This window comes from Mangifera indica, unplaced genomic scaffold, assembly GCF_011075055.1.
Source record: "Mangifera indica cultivar Alphonso unplaced genomic scaffold, CATAS_Mindica_2.1 Un_0015, whole genome shotgun sequence".
Classification (NCBI taxonomy): Eukaryota; Viridiplantae; Streptophyta; class Magnoliopsida; order Sapindales; family Anacardiaceae; genus Mangifera; species Mangifera indica.
This window is the reverse complement of record NW_025401107.1, coordinates 316412-340038: the sequence shown is the minus strand read 5'-3', so window position 1 is coordinate 340038 and position 23627 is coordinate 316412. Positions and strand designations below refer to the sequence as shown.

At 32.1% G+C, this 23627-nt stretch overlaps 1 protein-coding gene across 1 annotated transcript; it reads left to right on the top strand.

The window, feature by feature from the left end:
* The first annotated feature begins 15163 nt into the window (after positions 1-15163).
* Positions 15164-22361, top strand: LOC123205774 (RPM1-interacting protein 4-like). Its single transcript, XM_044622809.1, has 4 exons — positions 15164-15548; positions 20619-21182; positions 21843-22010; positions 22134-22361. The coding sequence occupies exons 1-4, from the start codon at positions 15543-15545 to the stop codon at positions 22161-22163; spliced, it is 768 nt and encodes a 255-aa protein (XP_044478744.1). The 5' UTR covers positions 15164-15542; the 3' UTR covers positions 22164-22361.
* Positions 22362-23627: the final 1266 nt, after the last annotated feature.

Genomic DNA, 23627 nt, shown 5'->3' with positions numbered 1-23627 from the left:
TTGGCTTCTATTGTGGATAAGACTACATATCTTTGTTTCTTATTACTCCAAGATATGAACCCTTTTAGAGTAAGAAAACATAACCAAAATTTGATTTACGTTAGTCTAAATTAATTCCCCAACTCGCATTTCAATAGCCAATCAAATGCAAATTCAATCTTTAAGCATATAATTAATAATCCACAGAGCCTTTTAAAATATCAATATTCTACAGACAACCTTTCAATGCTCTTTTCAATATTAACTCATATTGACTAACCAACCCAACAAAAAAAACAAACGTCTACGCATGTAGGCATCATAACATATATAATACATCTGATGACATCTGAATAGGTAACTATTGACATTTCTCTACTTCAATCTTAAGTTTTAGGGCATATCTCTCAGCTCAATAATTTGTTATTTGACATAGGAATATCAGTGAGTTCATAGCTTACCATATTGGATTGTTCTAGAAACTTTTTAAATATTATGCTTTTGTGATAGAGTCAAAAGTTTTTTTGAACAATTTTTCTGGATTTTAATTCACAATATGTAATTTGCTTTCCTACATAATACAGATCAAAAGTATGGACAATCATTTTTTGATGATCATCGCTTATTTCAAATCATTTCTAACTATTTACACATCATTATACATATTGATAGAATTATAAATTTGTCATTAGACTTTGTCGTATAGATTGATGGTCTCGAATAATTATTTTAAAGTTATAAGATATTAACACTTATAAAATTTCAAGTACCAGTATCTGGATGACAGTTTTAGGTCATTCAACGTTCTTGAGGCTTGTACATTTGCGCTTCAGAACTAGAACAATGATATCTATATTTCATTTCACGCAGATTTCTTTGTCAAATTCTCTACTAAGAAAAGTTGTCTTAACATTCATCTAGTGTAATTCTAAATTCAAATGTGTTGTTATAGCTAAAATTAAAAATATTAAAGTAAATCTTATAAATGAATTTTTTTTTTTTTTTTACAATCTATACCTACTCATTGGGTATAGTTTTTCCCTGGAAAGCGAAATCATATATATTTATTGAGTCATCCACCTTACAATTGATTCAGGGAATCCATTAGTTCCCAAAAAGATTTTCAATCCAACAGTGAGTCAACCAAAACCTAAAATTGTTTTTTTTTTTTTTTACATATTTCATCTCTTTTTTCAATGCATCACGTTTTTTTTCCTTATCTAAAGATGAGACAACTTCTTTTATGATTTTATGTTCTTTATCCTTTTGGAAACTGGTTATGAAAACTTTGTTTTCATTTTAAATGTCATTTGAATACTTTCAGACATCCACTCCTATGTAATTCAGGATTAACGCTCCCACTATCCGAAATAAATTAAAGCTTAATCTCAATGTACTTACTAGGTTGAGATGAATGAAGCAAACAATTAAGGATTATTACTCTCACTATCTGAAATAGGTTAGAGCTCAATTGCTTTTGCTATCACTATCTGAAATAAGTATAGGTATTATCTCTTAGGACTCAACTAATGGTCGCTAAAATGTGTTTATCCTTATTCTTTTCTCATCTCATTTATATGACATCTTTTATCAACATCATCCCTGTTAAGAAAAATATTCTCTATGAATGTAGTATCTCTTAATACAATTTTAGTTAATCTTCCAATGACATTCTCTCTAATGAACACATATCCTTTGGACTGCTCAGTATATCTAATAAAGATACTTTTTTTTTTCAGTCTCAGTTGTTTAAATTTATGGAAAAAACTATAGATAAGTATTGATAGCCACTAAGGGTGTAACAATTAACTTAGGTTTTCTATCTGTCTATAAGTCATAGGGAGTGGAAACAACTGATTTAATAGACACTTGGTTGAATACATAAACAACAATTAACGTTATATCATCACAAAGTGACTTGATGTTTTGCTTACACCTTAATTGACCTAACCAATTCTAATAAAGTTTAATTACTCTTATTCACTACACTAGTTTGTTGCGAAGTACTTAGAATTATTAGTTGTCATACTATTTTTTTCATTACTTAGTTCTTTAAACTTTTTCGACAAATATTTAAGACTTCGGTTAGTTTTTAAAAGTCTTATCTATTTTGTCTAATTGATTCTTAACCTTAATTATATATAATGTCTAAAATAGTCAATTGTTTATGACTTATGGGAGATCAAGTAGACAAGACCGAATTGAGCATTCTCATTAACACAAGTAATGAAATATGAAATACCTTCTCAAACTTTACATGCATAGAAAAACATATACTGAAGTATATAAATTGCAAAAGAAGTCAAATTCTTACAGCTTTGTCGAATGGTTTTCAAGAAGTTTTTCCAACTAGGTAGTTTTATTCATGTGAATATTCCTAATAAACTTTTGTAAGCCAATTTATTCAACTCATCTTGGCCAACATGCCTTAAACTAGTATGTCATATATTTGTATTTATATCCATACATATAAGAGAAACAAATAATGAAAAACTTAACATTATCAGAATGTAAGGTGATAAACACCATATAACCATTCAACCAAAAAACCAAATCTATATAAATTAATTCTATAACATTTTGATATAGTATCCAGAGAAATTCAAATTATCTCCTAGTTTAAGAAGAATAAGTACTTTGATCAAAATTCGTGAAATATTTAAAATATATTCGATTTCATGTAGGTATAGGATTTGACCACCTCACAAAACTCATTTGTGCGTGTCCCTTCCTTTTACTACAACTTTTGTGTTATTGCCTACATACATCCAATTTACCTTTTTCAAAATTCAATAGAAATCTATTAAAGATCTTTTATCATGAGCTACTTGGTCAATGGTTTATAAGTTCATAATCCATATAGGATAATACTCAGTTAAATATCATAGTACTAAAAAATAAAGTTTTATCACTTTATGTAGAACAAGACTACCATTTTCAGCACCGTTCATTCACAGGTGATATATCTCTCATTGCTTCTATTTCAACAATTCATCTTATTTTCGTCTCTTTTTTTAATACTTTTGTCATTCTTTTGTTTCAATTCCTTGTTCTTATTCTTTGAACATTATATGACCTTCTTCCCTTACTAAGACTTAGGCTACTTACTTTTGAAACTCAACTCTATAACGTATTTATAGGTAACAAGTCCAGCTGCTTCAAGGGTGTTTGTCCTCTAGTTCTTTGTGGCAAGAACAATTAACAAATGTCTTTCTTTCCTTATTGTGGGTCATATGCACCTTCATACGCTCCTACTATCAGGAAGAGATCGCTTTACTAAATAAACTTATTGTTCATTTGTTAGGTTACGTGTAGCTGACTTCAGTTCCATAATCATACTTGACATTCTATCAAATTTAATAATCAATTATCTTTATTTGGGAACTGCAGTTCCTTCAAACTTTTTCATCTAAATCATACTTATGGTATATATAGTTTAGCATTACTAGCACTCATATACCAAAACATTAGACATGGAAAGAGTCAAGATATCACACGAAGTGAATCTTGCTTCTTACTTGCATGATATGCATCCACATCACGTTTATGTAAGACACCATTTGAGTTTGTATCCCTCAGTCAGTCACGACTTTATCTTAACCTGATCTGTATTCTCCAAAGCCTTTTGCTCATCTAGATTATTATGCATTTTAAATGTCACACGTTGGTATTCTCCCTATTCAACATTATTATCATTCAAATCAGTCATCATGTCCTAGGATGTTATGGTTAACTAGATCATAGAGACATATATCAGACACAATTTAATCAGTGCAATCAAATACATATTAATTGTCCCAATTATGTATTAAAAATTAAAATACCTCGCATAAAACATAGAATCAAAAGTTCACTATGTTCCTAATCATCTTCTATGACACAAATGCTTAATATTTTGAAATTCAATCTAATTGCATCAATATTAATTCTGGATGAAAATTTCACTAAATCCTACCAATATCAGAATTCTCATATTTAACAAATATATGATACAACAAATGCTTCATTTATTATGATTAGGACCATTTTATCAACCCATATCATTTCAGAGTCATTTTATCTATGATAAAGTCTCTATATAATTTGCAGTAAGCTAAATATCTCATATTTTGTTTATTTGGAAATAACATCAAAACAGTGGATTTTCTCTCGTACATTATTAAACGTCGCTTTTTAGCAAGCTGTAATATATCCATTCAATCTCAAAAGTTTTCAAATTCTTATCTCGAACAAGATTATAGAGTACGAGACTAATTGTCATGCATGAATATGATTAGACTATATAATATCTCTTTTCCAATTAAGAGAGTTCAACAGATTATAGATACTCCCAACATGCAATGTGGTGGTCTCTAATCAATAGATTCTAGTTGTATATAATAACCTAAAAAAATTATATTTAATTACATGTGTTTTACATACTAAATTTTATGTTATGTATACTTTTCATAATTAACAAAATATATGTATTATTAGATTTTAATTTAATAAGTAATAACCATTAACTTTGCATCAAAACAAAGCATATATATTAAAAAAAATCAATTCAACAAACATATGCATTATTGAACACCCAAACAAAACTCAAATATAATATATGCATTAAATAAAATATAACACCAATGAACCAATACAAAAATTATTGAACAAATAATATTCAATTCAACATTTAACAAAACATATAAAAAATATAATTCGTTTAACATAAAGTTTAATAAATAAGTAATTAATCGTTCTTCATCATCACTAATGATAAAAGATCCTGTCATCTCTCCTGTTATACCTGTCATCATTTGTTTAGCTTCTACAACATCATCTTCAATAGTATTATTTACAAAATTTATAGTTGAATTTTTTATTTTCTTTCACTCTAAAAATCAATCATTTATGCAAGTATGTAAATATTTGTATAAGTGCCAAAAAAAAGTTTTTACCTAAAAAATTATAGGAAAAATCATAAATTATTTGATCATTATTGATAGGAATAGATCCGTCTCCATAAAGCATTTGATCCAATTCATCTGCATTAAGTTTACTAAATTTCTCTTCCTCATCCACTATCTAAAAGTCGGTTTTATCAATACTTTCATAATCAGTTGGATCAAAATTTGATTTCTTGTAATATAACCTAAATAGTCAAAATGAGAAGAAGTAAAGAATTCAAACATCAAAGAGCAATATACCAATCAACGTGATATACCAATATAGCTATTAAGCAGGGTAAAATCATATTGTAAATAATCAATCAATATAATAAAATACTCGTGATAAAAATATTAAAAAATATAATGATGCATAAATAACAATTGTGTTACCTATTTTGCAACCGTAAGTTATAATAAATGAAAATAAGATCATTTACACATTGATGCTCTAATCTATTTCCCTTTTTAGTATGTATGCGTTCAAAAACACTTTAATTACGCTCACAGCTTGAAGATGTTGAAGTTTGACTGAGAATTTTAATTGCAAGTTTCTGTAAATTAGGAGTACTGTATCCATATGTTCTCCACCATTCATCTGATACAAAATAACATGTTAATACTTTTGTAATAGAATTTTGTAAATTAGAAAAAGAATTGAGACATAAAAAACGTATAAATTCATATCAGGTAGCATGGTTTTGCACGTTTCAATAGCAAACTGACGTGAGAAACTCCTTTTACAATCGCGAAACATTCGACTCTCTTCTACTAACTTTGTCTTACTAACATTAAACATACATGTTTTACTCTCAACAACATCTAGGAAACCCTGTAATATCTCTGGTTTTGTGCAGAAAGATTCGTGATCGTACTGAAAGGCAAGATTCAAGTAATATGCAACTGTATGAATACCTCGATGCAATGTCTTATCCCATCTCAACTTGATTATTTGAGTATAAGGCTTGTATAATTTCTTTTTATTCTTGAACAACTTCTTTACCCCCAACCTAGCTTTATACATTCCATCATAGACACATTAGAGGACCCATAACTTTTACAATTATACCTATTTCATTCCAAAAATCATTATTTAGAATTATGGTCACAACCTCTTTGCCTTGATTACTCTTTGCATATTTGGAATCAATAAAAAATCTATCAGTGACCATCACTTGTAAGTCATGCTTATGCTAAAAAAGGATTTATAATGCGATGAAAGTCGTAACAAACCGAGTTGCACTAGGCCGTATAATTTATCTCTATCCTTCTCTTTTCCTCAACCAAGCTATCAATAATGTAAGATTATAAATAAACTTTTTCACAAGAAATGCACATTTGGAAATTCAAACAATGTGATCCATTTCACCAATATCTTTCAAAATCAAATTAATACATGTGCTGCATAAGGTGACCAAGTAATATTTTTATATTTTTCACACAATAATCCTCCAGCTGCTTTATAATTAGCTTCATTATCAGTCACATAATGAATAATACTCTTAAGCCTAACCCATAATACTATTTTCTCAAATAACCAAAATAATGTGTCTGCCCCATTTACAACATCAGATGGATCCACTGATTTGATAAAACAAATCTCTTTTGGATAATATACTAGAAAATTTATCAGCGACCTACTAGAAATGTCTGTCCAACCATCAGCTATTAGTGTAGAACCAATATCTTCCCAATTTTTTCTGTAACTATCAACAAGTAATTACACTTCCTTCTTAGAATCGTTCAATAAATTCACTTGTGCTTTATAATACGTCGATTGCTTATATCTAGACCCAATTGCAGTTATGACATCTAACTTAGGTTGGAAATAAATAAAATTTAATGCATTAAAAAGGATGCAAACATCATATAAGAACCTCACAACAGCCATGTCAGCTCTCCATTTGGTTTTTTCTCCAGCCAAAACACTCCTTATTGAAGGTTGAGCCCCACTAGTAGTCTTTAAAGCAAAAAAATCACCAACTACAATCGATCTTTTTCTTTTTGAATCATTTGTAAGTCTAATTTGTTTTCTAGAAGATCCAGTACCAGTATTGCCTTCAAGCATGTTCATAGAAGGAGACAACCCTTCAAATTCTTCAACTGCAATATCACCCTCAAATGAAAGTATAGTTGCACTAGCACCAAAAAGAGTTGCATGTCTACGAAATTCTTCTCTTTCTTTATTTTTCGCTACAATCTCATCTAATGCATTCACCATTTGATATCTAACATCATGAGGAACTTTAGTGCATGGACGAACATCTCTTTTTTTCCCAGCTAAATGTTGTTTCATTCTATATATACCACCCTTTCTAGTTGTCTTACCATAATACAAACAATTCAACATCTTTCTTCCATTCTCATCTACACTCTCAGAAACATGTGCCCAAGCAATATCACCTTTCACTCGATATGGTGTCGAAGAAACCCCAGATCTAGATGATGACATACTTCCACTTTACCCATCTGTTGCATATAAAAATAACAATAAAATCAGAATACTAATTAATATATATATATATATATATATATATATATATTCATTAAATATATACTAAGCGTTAAAAATAAAAAACTTTTATAATTTTAACATACATAACCATACATTCATTATAAACAATAATATTCATAATTTGATCATCAAGCTGGCTTGATGGAATAAAATTTTCATACATTGATTTATTATATATAAATAAGGTATCACAGAAGTTTGATAGTCAACTTTCAAATTCTTGGAAACTAATCACATTACGAATGAAATATATTCAGTTCAGACATCTAATACAAATACATAATAAAATTACAAATTAACAATAAGTCAATTAAAAATTAACAATAACATATTGAATTAACAAAAACAAAAGGGTAATTACAAATTAACAATAGCAAATTGACCTATTATTAAACACCAAAAATCATAACACAAATTGACAAGCACTAAAACCATAACACAAATTGACAAACACCAAAAGCTAAAACCTGTTAATTTAAAATTTAAAATATCACAATGTTGATTTACTGTACACTATTTGACCACATCATCAAAAGAAAAAATTTTAAAAAACACTATACAATATGCTTTAGAGTTGAAACAAATAGTATATTAAACAAACCTTTTAATTTCAACAAACCATTTACAAAGCATAGGCAGACTTAATTTAAATACTGTTTGAACGTTTTTGCATTCCTTGCTTCAAACAATATATAAAGTTTATATATAGTTCATAAAATTGTGCTTACATAATTATAAACAGTGTTGTTGGTAGAGTATCAAATAGTAATTTAAGTAAATTATGTAATAGAATTTTTTTGGCTGGCATTCCATGATAAATAGTGTTATCGGCTGCTCTTTGCAAATAGTAATAATCAGGCTTAATATTATAAACATACAGTGTTGTTGGCTGAAGTTCAAAGCTTAATATTATAAACAAACAGTGTTGCTGCTGAAGTTCAAACAAATAGTAATAAATTTGGTTCACTCGCTTAAAACAAAAGCAACACTGTGTCCTCGTTGCTGTTGATGATAAATAGTCCCTGCACAGTCTAATAAAATCACTCGCTTCCAACAAATAGTAATAGTAATAAAAATGAGTAAGAAGCTTAATACTAATAATCATGACAAACGCAAAGAACTTTGAACTTCAAACAAATTTCCAAATATAAACAAACAGTTCAGAACGCCTTACAAAAGACCAGTCTGTCGTTGTTGCTATTAATGTATAATCACCGGTCACGGCAGTAATAGGAACTCATCGTTGTCAGCCACTATTGGAGCCTGAGAAGTTGCCGTGAAAGGTTTCAAATATAGCCCTAGATACTCTTGTCTTGTGAGTCTGTGATTGAATCCAACACCTCTGGACGTCGTCAGAAATAGCTGAATCACCAGAGAGAAGTTGGACGATGTCGTCGCCTACAGGAACTGCTTTTCTGCTGTGTACACAACAAGGAAGAAGAAAACAGAAACGAATAAAAATTTTATTTTATATGCAAAACCTTGAACCAAAAACAATATAAATCGGGGTTGGACCACGGTTCAGGTGAGAACCGACTGTTCGATCGTGGTCCAACCCGATTTTAAGGTTAAAACGGTTCCTTCTTTTTTAGTATTCATCTATAGTTCTGGTTCACAGTCTGGTCGGTTCAATCGGTATGTCCGATCCGATTTTGCATTTCATGTTTTGAAATACTAATATATGTTTTCGAAAGTCGAAATGAGATATTACATGTCTTTATGCATCGTAAGACCTATGAAACACATTCCAAGTATAAATCTGAGCATCACATAGCTGCCAAGATTCGAAAAATGGTTTCACATGCCAAAACGTATAGGAAAGTGGTGATCATGTGTTGTCACGAGTCGTAACATGGTCCTATGCATATTAACATGTTGAATTAGTGTTGCACGTGCTTTCATGTCTACACATGCCTTCATGTGCTAGGAATAAGCCAAATACGCTGCCATACATCGGGGAAAGACTGTCATGTGCATGCACGTGCTGCCATATGTCAAAAGTAGGTTCTCACGTGCGTCTATATGCTCACACGTGCTAGCCAATGGTGATAATTAACCTTTGACTGTTGACCAGTCAACTAACCTGGGTGGATGTTGATCTGTTTGGGCTAACCTGATTGACTATACTAGTTGACCAATTGATCGATAGGTTTTGACCAACCTGTTGACCAATAAATCGGGTAATTAGGTTTTTCCAACCGAATTTTGACTTAGATTTGTGCATGCACCCTAACATTTGGTCTGTTTAATTGGTAGACGTCTGGCGATTTTCTAACGATAGGACTATAGGGCTTTTGTAGCCTATAGGTTGAACATCTTTCTCACACCAACGACAACCACAAAAGTCGCCAGATTTCGACGATACGATGGCTAGAATGAACATGTCATTTGGTCTCGAATTTTTCTTTATTTTCATCAATTTTGGCATTAATTTGACTCAAATTTTAATTTAAAACATGTAAAACCATTCCTAGGAACAATCCAACATGTTTCCCATCACCAATTTCATGCAATTTCGGTCAAATTCAATCCGTGCCCAAAACAAATTTTAAACAAAAATTTCAATCCAAAAACAAAATTCAGAGTATAATTTCTACAACATACATAATTCAATTCACAGAACACATGACATATACGTAACCTATACTCTGATACCAATATTAGAAACAATTAAACATACCAAAAATTAGATTTTGTGAAATTCTGTCAATAGTAAATTTTGTACCCAGATTTGAGTTCTGACGAAGCCCATTCGAATACGGCGTGAGACGTTGACGTTAGTTGTTTCCATGACCCAATTTGTTTCACATATTGCATTTTTATGGGAGACAAGATCTCTCTGTATTTTGTGCCCTTGGGAGAGGAAGAGAAGCATCCTCCTTTGTTATTAAAAAAAATAATGCATTATTATTAGAGATGGCAACGGGGAGGGGCGGGGAGGGGATAACAATCCCCGTCCCCGTCCCCGGCCCGTCCCCGTTACGGGGATAACAAAAAATCCCCGTCCCCTCCCCGCGAAAGAAAATCCCCTCCCCATCCCCTCCCCTCCCCGTCCCCGTGGGGAAAAATCCCCTCCCCTCCCCCTCCCCTCCCCTCCCCATCCCCAAGGGGAAAAATCCCCTCCCCATACCCTAGCCAATAAATTTTAATTTCTCAATATTTTATGAATATACACTCTTCAATGGTGCATTATTAATAATTCTAATAATCAATAAATAAATTTTACAAAACTACAAAAAAATACCTTTTTTATTAGAATGAAATTAATTAAACAAAAATATATCAAAGAGATCTCACAATTTCTGTATAATATTCCACCTTTTATAGAAAATATTTTAATCTTTCAAGCACATTTTCCTGTAATATAAAATAAAATATGTATAATTAAATGTCCAAATCATTACTTCATAAACTGACATTGCTAATTCCATCACACTATGAAGTTTGAAGAAATAAGAAAACAATTAGACAATATCTGACACTTTTAATGCGTTGAAAATCATCATACTAAAAAACATACGCATTAGCAATAATTGAAATAGATAATGCTGCTATAACATCAACAATCTCACTCCACTTAGCTGGATCCCCTGGCCTATCTGCTACTTTTCTGCAAAATTTTTCAAGAAAAATACATGTCATAACTGAAAAATTGCTGATGTTGTAGACTAATTAAATTTTGCTGGAGCCAATATTGCTAACTTCAGAATAGGACAGCAGAGCTTGGATGCATTATGTGGTAAAACATTTCAACCATTCAGGTTACAGCCAACAACCTGGAACTAGTAAGATCCAATGAGTTACATGCTAGAGTTCCTTCTACAGATCATTAAAGAAGATACCACTTATTACATTCGTAATAGTAGCTGCATATGAAAGCAAGTTTTAATCTTCTTGTGGATTTATCAACTAAAAATTGCAACACATTTCGTCAACAAAGGTCCTAACAAATACAATAGCATATCTTTAAACAAACATAATTAGTACATGTATTTGCCACAAGCCACAAGTACAAAAATTCCATTTCTCCTCTTCACAGTACAATTCAAAATTGAAATTAAAATTAAAATGCTAAATTGTAGGTATAACGTCCAGCCATATTCTACATTAGCAATGGAAAAGCCAATTAACTTAATTGGCATAAATGCTATTAACTATTATTTTCAATAATAAATTTAATAAAACAAAAGCCTAAAAGTAAATAAAGTAACTAGTCAACAAGTTAACATGTGGTTGATATTCAAACAGGGCACAATGTGATTAGCCTCAATGACTTGACTAAATTCATTTTGCCTATCAAATTAAACACTAAAATTCCAGCCTTTCAAATTTTCCAGACCCAAATATCATTTTCTTTCAGTCACCTTCAAATTTGTAAAGTGCATACCAAATTACAGCCCCTTGTTCCATTCCATATACTTACAATTGCTTCATTATAACCATATGTCTCAAACCTTGACAAAATAGAGACTTTTCCCTAGTTTCAAAAATTGTCAAAAACCTTAATCAGCCTAATAAAGTCTTTCGAAGATGTTCAATATGTTATGCACTACATTGTGCTAGAAGACAACTGACTAATGATTTCATAACTACAAACTTAGAGTTTGATCTGTAATCTTTTTATAAAATAATTTTCTGTTTTCATGTCTCAGAAAACGTGTAGATGTTTCCTCAATGCATGCATTTTGGAATATAAATCTAAATGTTCTAATACATTTAGCACACTGTAGAGGGAAGAAGCTTACCTCCAACTACAAGACAAAGAAGCTTTGGCTGGGAGAGGGAGTGTGCAGTGCAGCTGTGGAGTGAAAAATGAAAGCTTTGGCTGGAAGAGGAAAGGTGCGGCTGTGGAGGAAAAATGAAAGGAAAAGGGGATTTAGGGTTAAAAGTGGGTGGCAATTTTGTAATAAAAATTATTAGTAATATAAAAATAAATTTAAATTAAAAGATTTAATTTATTTTTTAAATTATATTAAATTTGAGTTAAAAGTATTTAATTTATTTAGTTTAAATTCATATTTTAAACTAATTATTAGAATTTATGATTGAATTGATGGTTTGAATTTGTATCTTAATTTAATTTAAATTTATTATTCAAATTAATAATTTTAAATATTATTTAGATAAAATAATATCATTTTGTTAATAAAACACAAACTTGAGTTATAAATTTAAATTATAAATTCAAATTGAATCAAATTATAACTACGAAATCGAGTAAAATTTAAAATAAACCAAGTTAAACTATTTTTTATTCAAATTGAATCATATTTTCTCTTTACATATGTCTACAGATTTTAGAAGAAGATCATTTACCCTTGATTCCATGGAATTTAATGAAATGGGCATGTATATGATGTTTTTGTGTTAATCCCTGCAGCTTCTTTATTCCAAAATATTTCACTTCTGATAGCATTTGAGTAATTCTAAAAAGGTTTGTTAATATTTTGGATTTACAAATTAATTAAGTAATTAAAAAAAGGTTTGGATCTAAAGCAGACTTCCTCCATTCCACCCACATACAACGATGTATCTCTTAAAATTTACCATCAAAATTCAATATTTTTTAACTTAACACCAACTAATCAATATCAAAATTCAATATTGATGTGACGTCAATTTATATAAATTATAATGTAAAAGTTTTATAAAATTTAATAGTTCAAAAAAATTATATTAATATATTAGATTTGGGGGGTGCGGCGGGCCGGGGAGGGAGGGGAGGGGAGGGGAGGGGAGGGGCGGGGCGGGGCGGGGAGGGGAGGGGAGGGGAGGGGTCGGGACATATGTATCCCCGTCCCCGATTTCGGAGATTTTTTTCATCCCCATCCCTGCCCCTTTCCCCGTTTTTATCGGGGAATCCCCTCCCCGTTAGGGTCAGGGAGGGTCGGAGCCCCTAAAATAGGGTTCAAATTGTCATCTCTAATTATTATATCCCTGAAGGAGACAGTTTTTGGATAATTTACTAATGTCTAACTGACCTCCATCTCTTTCTAATAACTGCCCTTGACAGTTAAATTAAATCAAATCGGATTGACTCATCATGGGTGGAGCTAGACCCAATACATCCATTAGCCAAAAACTTCATGCATATGCTGCTAAGGATTTATCTTCCTTCTTGTGATTGAGCTAGCTAATTTCTACAGCCCCTCTGTGAACTTAAGCACAGGATAGAGTCTGCAACAGTTGACTCATTTTCTAACTCGAATTATAAATGGATAAACTCAGTAAGATGTTATCAAGGAAATCTATTAAAGCTATGCTGAAGATAAGCTCAACTTTCCCAGAAAAACATTTAAAATGCCCAGTTTTCAAAGAACAAAAACAGTAGTAGAGATTTGCTTAAGCAAGTCGTAACAAAGAAAATATTAGCAGAACGGTAAAACCTAAGCGTCAAACCCACGGCATCAAAGAGCTTCTGATAAGGTGCGTGCTTACTGCTTACTTTGACCTCAAGATTCTTCAACTCATATCAGCGTGACCGAAGACTTTACTTGTTCATGTAAAGTGATATTTTGAAAAGAAGAAAACAAGGAAGCAGGAAGGAAGACGACAGCTGGGAAAGAAAAGAAAATAGGGAAGCAGAAAGGAAACAGCGGCGGGGAAATAAAAGAAATTAGGTTAATTTATATTTTTTTTCTTTTTAAATAAATGGTTCGTGTACGGGATCTGGTGCAGTGAATGCAGGTCGATTCAAGTTCCTGAGAGCAAGGAACCGAAACCCGTTCTGAAACTTACAGGTTTCTTTAATTTAATATCTGTAACCTATCTTACTTTCTTGGTTTCAAATAAGAATCAAAACCGAACACTAGGTAGCTGGCAATTTTCGATTTCAAACAGGTAATTTTCTCACCCCTAGTTATATGTGAAGAAATGGGCATTGGTCTGCTAGGTGGTCATATTCGATGACCCTAATAAGTTGGTCATATTGGAATAGTTCCTAAAGAGTTGGTCATTTACGTATGACTCCCTCAAATTATGATCATTTTAATTAATTACACTGTTTTTTAATCCTAAGTTAGAATGATTTATTGCTAAATAAAGGTGAAGAGAGGTGACAATACCATATTCAATGTAAGTATAGTGTTTACTTACCATATGCTATGTATTTATTATCTTTCCTATTGAGGTATTGTATATTGTCTTTTCTATTTAAGAGCAATAGATATTATATTTCCTAACTTAGATTATACACATACCTAAATAAGGTTTCTTTATAATTGTATTTATTTATATGAGAATAGTTGAGAGTTTCTCTAATTTTATCATTCTTGTTTGAAATTTTCTTTAATATTATATTTCTTGTTTGAGAACAATTTGGTCAAATGTAAATGGATCCCATTTGGCTTAGCTTTCATATGGTATGTTGACTAACTTTACAATAATTGAATTTGGAATAATGTTTCTGTTTTATTCCTCTTTCATATCTTTCCCAAGATTTCTATATAAAAATGGGGTTTATAGTGTTTTTTTATTATAAATGTTTTAAAAATTATATTAATATAAGAGCTATGTGTTTTTCTATCCAAAACTATTGTTATTAAAACTAGATCAAATCAACCGTTTTGATTACCGGTCTAATTTTAAAAATATTATCTAAAACAAACTTATAAATTTAATAAATAAAAAAATAAATTTAGATTGGAAATATGTTTGAATATTTCCTTTTTTTAAATAAAAAATCATAATGAGGCACAAAAATACCAAAATTTGTTAATAAAGAAGAATGATTTTGTAAAGTCAAAATCAGAACTTTTGAACTCAGATGAAACATCAGTGAGTAAGACACGCTGCAATGCCTGGTTTCGCATTAATTTAATTTAATAGCGTACACAACGGGCAGCATTGACTTGACTTATTATCACTGCTCTGCAACTTGAAATCTTAAACAACATTAAAGCTGACATAGTAAAAGATTTTAAAAAAACAAAAGAAGAAGAAACAGTGTGAGAAGTCAGAAGACCTGAAAAGGTCAAGGTCATTGTTTAATGTGTTTTTGAGTTGCTTTTGACAGAGCTTGGTAGTACATTTTTTTTTTCCCTTTGAAGAAACTTTGGTCCGATAAAACAAGAAAAACTTGTTTTTCTCTTTTGGTGGTTGTCCAAAGAAGCTGCGATTCAACACCAATGGCAGTGAGTTTTCTCTTTTTACTTCATCTTTATGTTTACATTTTCTTTATCTGATCTATATCAGAATTAATTTTGGGATGGTTCATCTTTTCTTCACGTTTTTTTGTTAAGTAATGATGCTGTATTGTGTTTAAGTATGTTTTGGTTTTTATTTCAATTTAGTATGTTTGATTTGGTTTAAAGATTTATGTCCTTTTATGAAGTTCGATATTAAAGTTGTGATTATATACCTTCTGGGTTTTAGCTTTAGTGACTCTGCTCTGTTAGAGCAAATCCTTTTGAATTTATTTTGCTCTGTTTTTGGAGCTTGGAACACGCATGTATGCTGTCTGTTGAATATGATCTGGTTCTGAAGAACAAAATGATTTGAGTTTTATATGGGAAAGACTGATGGAGGATAGTGATGGCAATTTGGGCCCGACTTTAGGGGCCCCGACCCTCTCCGACCTTAACGGGGAGGGGATTCCCCGATAAAAACGGGGAAAGGGGCAGGGATGGGGAAGAAAAAAATCCCCATAATAGGGGACGAGCCGGGGACAGGGATACATATGTCTCTGCCCCTCCCCTCCCCACCCCATAAATCTAATATATAAATATAATGATTTCTAGTATATTTTAATTAGTTTAATATTTTTAATTACAAATTCGTTAGTATTTCCTATGTAAGTTGTTTTTAAATTAATTTTTCTTTTAAAATTGATTATTGTAGGTTAGTTTTTAAAATGTTGTTTTGCATCAACATAAAGAATTAATGATGATATTAACATGAAGAGATACTAATGAAGAGATTGATTATTGTATATTGTTAAATTTTGTGAAAACTTTGTATTTGAACTAAAATAACAATGAATATTTTGTAGCTCTTGTAGCAAGTGATATTTTGAAAAAGTATGATTTATTCTATTTATTGAAATATAGAAAGTAATTAAAATTTATATTTACGAGTATGGGGAGAGGATTTTCCCCCGCGGGGACGGGGAGGGGATTTTCCTTCGTGGGGAGAGGACGGAGATTCTTTGTTATCCCCATAACGGGGACGGGGATTGATATCCCCTCCCCGCCCCTCCCCATTGTCATCCCTAATGGAGGATGACTTTTGCTATGCCACTGGTTGAACTTAGTAAGACTCTTAGAGAAACATTTATGTTCTGTTTTACAGGAGTAAAGCTCGTTTATGTGAGATAAGCTAGCATTTAAAACCTAAGTTAGCATATAAAATTGTTAGGAACCCGCCAAATGATCCAACACTCACCCAATTTCAACAAAGCAATTGGCAAGAAAATGAAGAAAACAATCGGAATTCATATTGATTATGGCTGTGTTTATGCATTACAACAAGGAACAAAGAAATGATAACAAAATTCCCAAGTCCAACTATTCGAGAGGTCGAAATCTCTCCCATAATTGTTCAGCTTTCAAGAGGCTAAACTCTATCTCTTGATCGGCCAAAGTTGCCTATGTTAATCAGTATCAATCTTCCTTGCCTTTTATCCTTTTTCTCCTTTCTCCATTAAGCCAAGTGACCCTATTTTGTAATTGGTCCTCCCAGTTTTGCTCTAACATCCCATTTGCTTTTCCATGCCCTCAATTGTCAACCAATTGTTTGTATCCTAAAGCCAAGTACGTGTTCCTAATATTACATATCCCTTTTAAATCCATCTTGTCCTTAAGATGGGGAAATTGGAAAGTCAGTTTTTTTAGAATCAAATGAAACTGGATGAACCAAATTTAAAATCAAAGAATTATAATTCAAACACCTTATCAAATGTTGACCATTTCTAATTCCCCTTCTTCTCTCTTGTTCTTTTCACACATTGATATTACTCCCAAGTGCCGAAATTTGCAACAGTGGTTCCATCCATGCTTCTCATCACATAAAAAACATAGTCCCTTTTCTAACTTTAATTGAACTTCGACATTCAGAAACCCGGATTTGGTCAACCTTGTTGTTTGACCCTGTGGGTTGGGTTATCGGGTTAGGAAAACCCGGATCCGACCTGTGATATTCAGAAACCCTAATCTCTAAATTTTATGATCTTTGTCGCCTAATTCCGCCATGACTTGCCATTGACTTAATCGCCTACTACAATAAATCTGTTTTCTGTCAAGATTCCGACGTCAAGATGGACGTTGACAACAAAATTTGGCCGTTATTACACAGTAGCAAGCGAAACAAGAAAACTGGAAAACTTTGGCATGGGAAAGATCGTCAATAGCCATCCAGTCATAGAGAAAAAATCGTCATGGTTGCCACGGCTCATGTCAGTAGCGATTGCGGCGGTGCCATCGCCCGACGTGTAATATTACAAATCCTAGGGTTTGTTTATGCATGTGTATTTTAATCAAAATAACAATAATAATTGAACAAAATAATGATAATCATAACAAACCCTAATCTGAATTATAAAAAAGAAAAAAAAAAACGAGCCCTAATTTCAATTTTCTAAAAAAAAAAATCCGGATTCTATATCTATGTTGATTTGCTCTGATACCATATGTAAAAACTTTAATTAAGAACATAATTTAATACAACCATGCATAGAATATAGAATACTAAATTTTATATTAAATTGAACATAGAATTAATAATTAGGGATATAGAAAAACCTGTTTGACTCATATCTCTGAAACTAAAGATCTTCAGAATACCACCTGAAACTTGAAAATATGTTATGACAAATCTTCCACTCCAGAAACCTCCCTATGACTGCTTTGAATGGGTAAGCGTATCAAAAATTAGGTTTTGGAGTAAGGACATAACCTATTTATAAGAAATTATCTGGATATTCCCATTAAAGATCAAATAACTGAAGGTCCACACTAAACCGTCTACCCAGACTAATAACTTTTAAGTGTATTTGATATATCTTTATTGATCACTCATACCCATATATAATATGACATTGAACTATCCAATTACCCAATTTTATAAAACCAAAACTATAATTAATGTTAGCCCATATCAACAAATTTCCAACATCATCTCCTCCTGAATTTCACATGAAGTCCATTCATGAAAGCTCTCATTAACAACTTGTTGGAGAAATCCCAAACTAGCATTTGAAATTGCTCGAACATACACTTGCACTCAACCGCCGTATTGAATTTTCGGAAGTCATCAATTCTTCATGCGGTGATCCATCATAAGAAGGCTAAAATCATTGTAACAAGCACCCCTTTAATTCGGCCTAGTCATTAAACGAAACTCTAACCTTTCTCCATTGTAAGCAGCTTAAGACCATTCCTTCCTTACATATCTTCGCCGACGCCAATTTCTCAATTTCAAAGATGCGATTCACCATGAAGAATCTCTCTGCCTTAAAAGTCCACCCTGATGGATTTTCTTCAATAAACACTAGTTAACTCCAGTCGTCGGTGGAGTATGTCATGTCAACCTATTTCACTGATCTTCACTTCCTGTCATCTGGTGCTTTCTCTAATTTTAGTTTCTCCAAACCTCATCTGTTCGTTTCGTCTTGCTAGTAAAAGTGGTGTTGTCTCTCTCACTATCTTAGGTTATGCCAAAAATGAGGATTGTTCCATAGACGCTTTTCCTCGGTCACCACCAACTCTTTGTTCATCATCATTGCCCTCAACTCCTTGAGATAATCATTAATTGTTTCCACACTTCCTTCCAAATTCTCCATTCTTGAGTTCACTTTTTCTAGTTTCTCATATACTCCATCCAACCGATATTCCACCAACTCTAGATCCTTCTCTAACCCCTCTATTCTGGTCTCCATTCCCGTCATACTTTGGTATCAAATTTGTGAGAAGCTGCCAATTATCCAACACTCAACCAATTTCAACAAATTAAATGGCAAGAAATGAAGAAAAAAGTTGGAATTTACATTGATTATGGTTGTGTTTATGAACTACAAAAAGTAACAAAGAAACAATATCAAAAAAAAAAAAAAACACTCCCAAGTCTGGCTATTCGAGAGGCTGAAATCTCTCCCAAATTTGTTTAGCTTTTGACAGACTAAACTCTCTCCCTTGATCAAGTGAAGCTACTACAAAAATATTTTACCTTGTTTCAGCCTATGCATGCCAAAGTTTCTGATTAACATTAAGTTCTTATTGATTGATCTGTAGATGGGTTTGTGTATGTAATGTATTAAAAACATGTGACATTGAAAAGTGTATATTAGAATGGACTATTAAAGAAGGAAGTTCTATTAGAACTCATGGTTCTTTGGTTTAAAAAAGGGTGCTAGTAGTGACGATTCTGGCTGCAGTATCATATCTTAATTTCCATTAAGAATTTTATTAGGGACACAGAATTATTTTGTTTTTCTTGTTAGGAAGTTTCAAACAAATGATTCCTACCTTCATGTTTAGGCTTACAAAAATCAAGTTTCCGAAATGAGTAAAGGATGTGTAAATATATTGTTAAGCCATTTAGGGAGAGCTTAAGAAAGCAATGTACTCGATGCTCAATAAGAACTCTACTCTAGGGAAATTTCTATATTTTTCACATTTATTTTGTCTATTCTGACTCTTGACATTCAGATAACAGCTTAGCACAGATCAGAAGTATTTAGTACCTCATCCAAAGTTTTGATTTATTACATTTCTCTGAACTTTAAGTTTGAATAATGTGGGATAACTTTTAAGTTTCTCTGTATTTTTAATGCTTGGATATATGTATACGGCTGCACGCTGTGCTATTATGAAGATAACATTTTGTTGTTTTATTGATTTTACTATAGCTTGCTTGTATTGAAAAAACAATAAATCACTATGAAAGTACCAAAATGCATGCTAATGAACACGTTATCACTATTACAGAATTTTGCATTTGGAAACAATGCATGCAGATGATACTAAGAGATCATATCAGCTAGGCTGATATCTGGAAAACAGCCTTCCAGAATGCTGAGAGAAATATTCACTTTTTATTCCATTTGATCATTAATAATCTTTGTTGAAAATTTAATTCGTTGAATTTGCGAAAGCAAGAATTGTGATTACTCAGATTATTTGTTTTCCATAAAACAACCAAAATGTTGATTTGACTGCCTATGCCCTTTGTTTGCTTATCTTCAACTTTCCTATTTTTGATTTTTGTAGCAACGTTTACCAGTGCCCAAGTTTGGCTGTTGGGAAAATGCAGACGTCCCTTACACAGACTACTTTGAGAAGACTGCGATTAGTAAAAGTGCGAAGACAATTTCAAATAAGACCAGTGGAAGTTTAGACAGGTCTTCTAATAATTTATCTACTGCCCAAGCTCCTCCTATCAAATCAGGATCACAAAAGGGGCAAGAGGCAGTAAGGAAAAAGCATGTGCATGGCTCAAGTCCAGAGAATGGTAATAGACGAAGGCCATCTGAATCTCTGCTGCGACATGACCCTGCAAACCGGAAAGTTGCCAGTGGCTTACCTCTTCACCGTGATCGCAGTGCAATCTCCAATGATAGCCCTAAAAAGGCTATACAGCAGAGTGTAGGTTCTGATTGCAGAATTGAACACTCACACTTACCTCAAAATCATCAAGAAAGGGTTGGAGGAAAAGGCAGTGGAAAATCTCGTCCCTCGTTGCCAAGAAAGAGTTCAACAGAAGGTAGCAACAACTTCTCTCCCTCAACTCCTGGAAGACCCCGGATGCGATCAGTTACTCAAGGCAGTGACATTGTAATCTTCTTCGCTTTGATTTATTGTCAACAACATTCATAAATTTGCATTAACACTTACTACAGTTTGCACATATCCATATGCAAAGATAATCACATTGCAATTTCAAGAAACAGTTTCACGCACCAGTTATTTAAGTTGAGATTATAGGCTGCAAATTTGGAGTAAAAGTTAGGAATGCTTTGGTTGGGGTTTGTGGTGTTTTATGTTCTCATAAATTTGCTTCCACGAAAAAGAATACAGTTCTTTGTTTTACAACTGGTAGAAGTGTGGATTCTTGGAACTGTAGAATAGCCTTTGGAACTAATAAAATGGTACATATATTTTCTTTAAATACATTCTGAAAACTGATATTAGTTTTTCTGCTTATTTATAAGGTTTTTATTGTCAAACATCACCTAGAAAGCAGAACTTTTTTTTTGTGAGTCCGGTTTGATACATCCAGGGTCCTTTTTCTGTAGCAAAGTCTATACAAATTTCTGCATTTTGATAGTCTGGAAATAACTGGAACTTAGACAGTTCTTGTTTTTTCTGCTTATCTACTTCTCATTAATAACCTATCTTTATGGTAAGTGGGTGGATTAGAGGCTTTGAGTAGGTTTAATTATGGCACATCAATATATATAATCAAGTTGAATGATGTTACTATGCTTGTGGCAGCGTAATCGCAGTGCTGCTGTTCCGAAATTTGGTGATTGGGATGAGTCCAATCCAGCATCAGCAGATGGATTCACTGATGCCTTCAACAAAGTGAGAGAAGAGAAGCTGAATGGAAATGGAATGGTATCAGTTGCTACAACCCCGAAGCAGCACAAGGAGACACCCATGGTATGTATTAGAAGCCTGTTAATGAATTAATTTCCATGGCATTGTTGCAATTGAAATCTGTCAAAGCTTAAATGAGGCATGTCTAGGGCTGATATTCTAATCTTTGTCTCACTATTTTCACAGAGATGTTGCTTCTTTCCATGGTGCAAGTAAGATGTTTCTCTTTCCTGGATGAACATAGTGCTTACAAAAGGTATACACAAATCAATAGGACTTGAGTCATGTGTATCATTATTTCTATTGCATAAAATGTTTCAAAGGAATAATTTGTGATGTCTTCCTGTTTACCATATAATTGAATTTCATCTGGTGATGTTGTATGATAGAAATATTTATGAATTTACTTACAGTTTTACAGGGAAAAAGATGTTCATAGCCATGAATTTCAAGTGTTTCAAAACTTACAAGACTAGACTAAGCAACAAATTTTAGTACATGGTCATTCTTTAACAACCATGAAATTCTTAACAAGAAAATTTATCAGTAACTGTAAATACATCACACATTTACATGCTCTATCATATAGATCAGTCAATCACATGTTAACATCTTATACTTTCTCCATCATGTGACTTTAATGCAACAATCCTATATATATCACAGACATAAATTTCATGTTCTTTCATCATCATATAGCATATTCAGAATACAACTAAATCCTCACAAGCCATACATACACAATATCAGCATGACATAACATTGTCCACTATGAATCGAAATGAAAAAGCCCTACTTGTTCTTCCAGTGAAAAAGCAAGTCTTCATATGGCTAGAGAAGTTCCAGCGATCGAAATAGTCTTTTGTGTGAAGTAAATGCTATATCTCTCGGCCAACACTTCAATTCCCATTATATTTTTCATCAAATAATGTTGCTTACAGCCATGTAGCTTAGATGCATGGTCATACAAGCGATTTCAACTGTCTTTATTACGTCTCGACTTTTGAAGACATGATTCATCTGATAACCGTTTACATGCATGACCCTGCAGTTTCCCATGCATGGTTGTACATTGTGATTAATTTTATATATATATATATATATATATATTGCCCTTGCAACCCATGTATCAGTGTGCATTCCCATCATGCTCGATCATACAACACTTCAAATCAATATATATGTTAGACAAACAATATAACAAAGTCATTTTTCAAAAGTTTATATTGGTTTTACTTGAGGTAGAGGTTTTAACAATATAATTTTTCAGAAATTTTGCTCTAATGAAATGTTTATAACAAAGTCTTTTTTGTTTAACTTTCCTTTGTCTTCCAAATATTTTATCCAGAATATATTCTTTATTGTTGAATTTTAAAACTATTTCACCGAAAGTCTTTACACTTTTTTTTAATACATCAATTTCATTTTTTAAAGTATCATTTCTTCGAAGTTATGAGAATATCGTTTTTGAACTTTTGTTTTGCCTTTTCAAAATTAAAAATCTTATTTTCTTCACTTGCTCTTCCTTTAAGCTTAGAGTTTTCTTGGATTAGAAATTCATTTTTTTTTTCCAAGCTTTAAAATTTTTATCTTTAAAGTTGTATTTTTTGACATAAAAAGACAAAGCTTTTCTTTCATTTTTTCAAATGAATCATACAACTTTGAGACTTTCATCTACCT

What these genes read in the sequence shown, in the direction of transcription:
- LOC123205774 (XM_044622809.1), top strand. An exon ending in TTACTCAAGGCAGTGACATT is followed by an intron (nt 21,183 to 21,842) that starts GTAATCTTCTTC and finishes TGCTTGTGGCAG; the next exon opens with CGTAATCGCAGTGCTGCTGT. An exon ending in AGCACAAGGAGACACCCATG is followed by an intron (nt 22,011 to 22,133) that starts GTATGTATTAGA and finishes CTATTTTCACAG; the next exon opens with AGATGTTGCTTCTTTCCATG.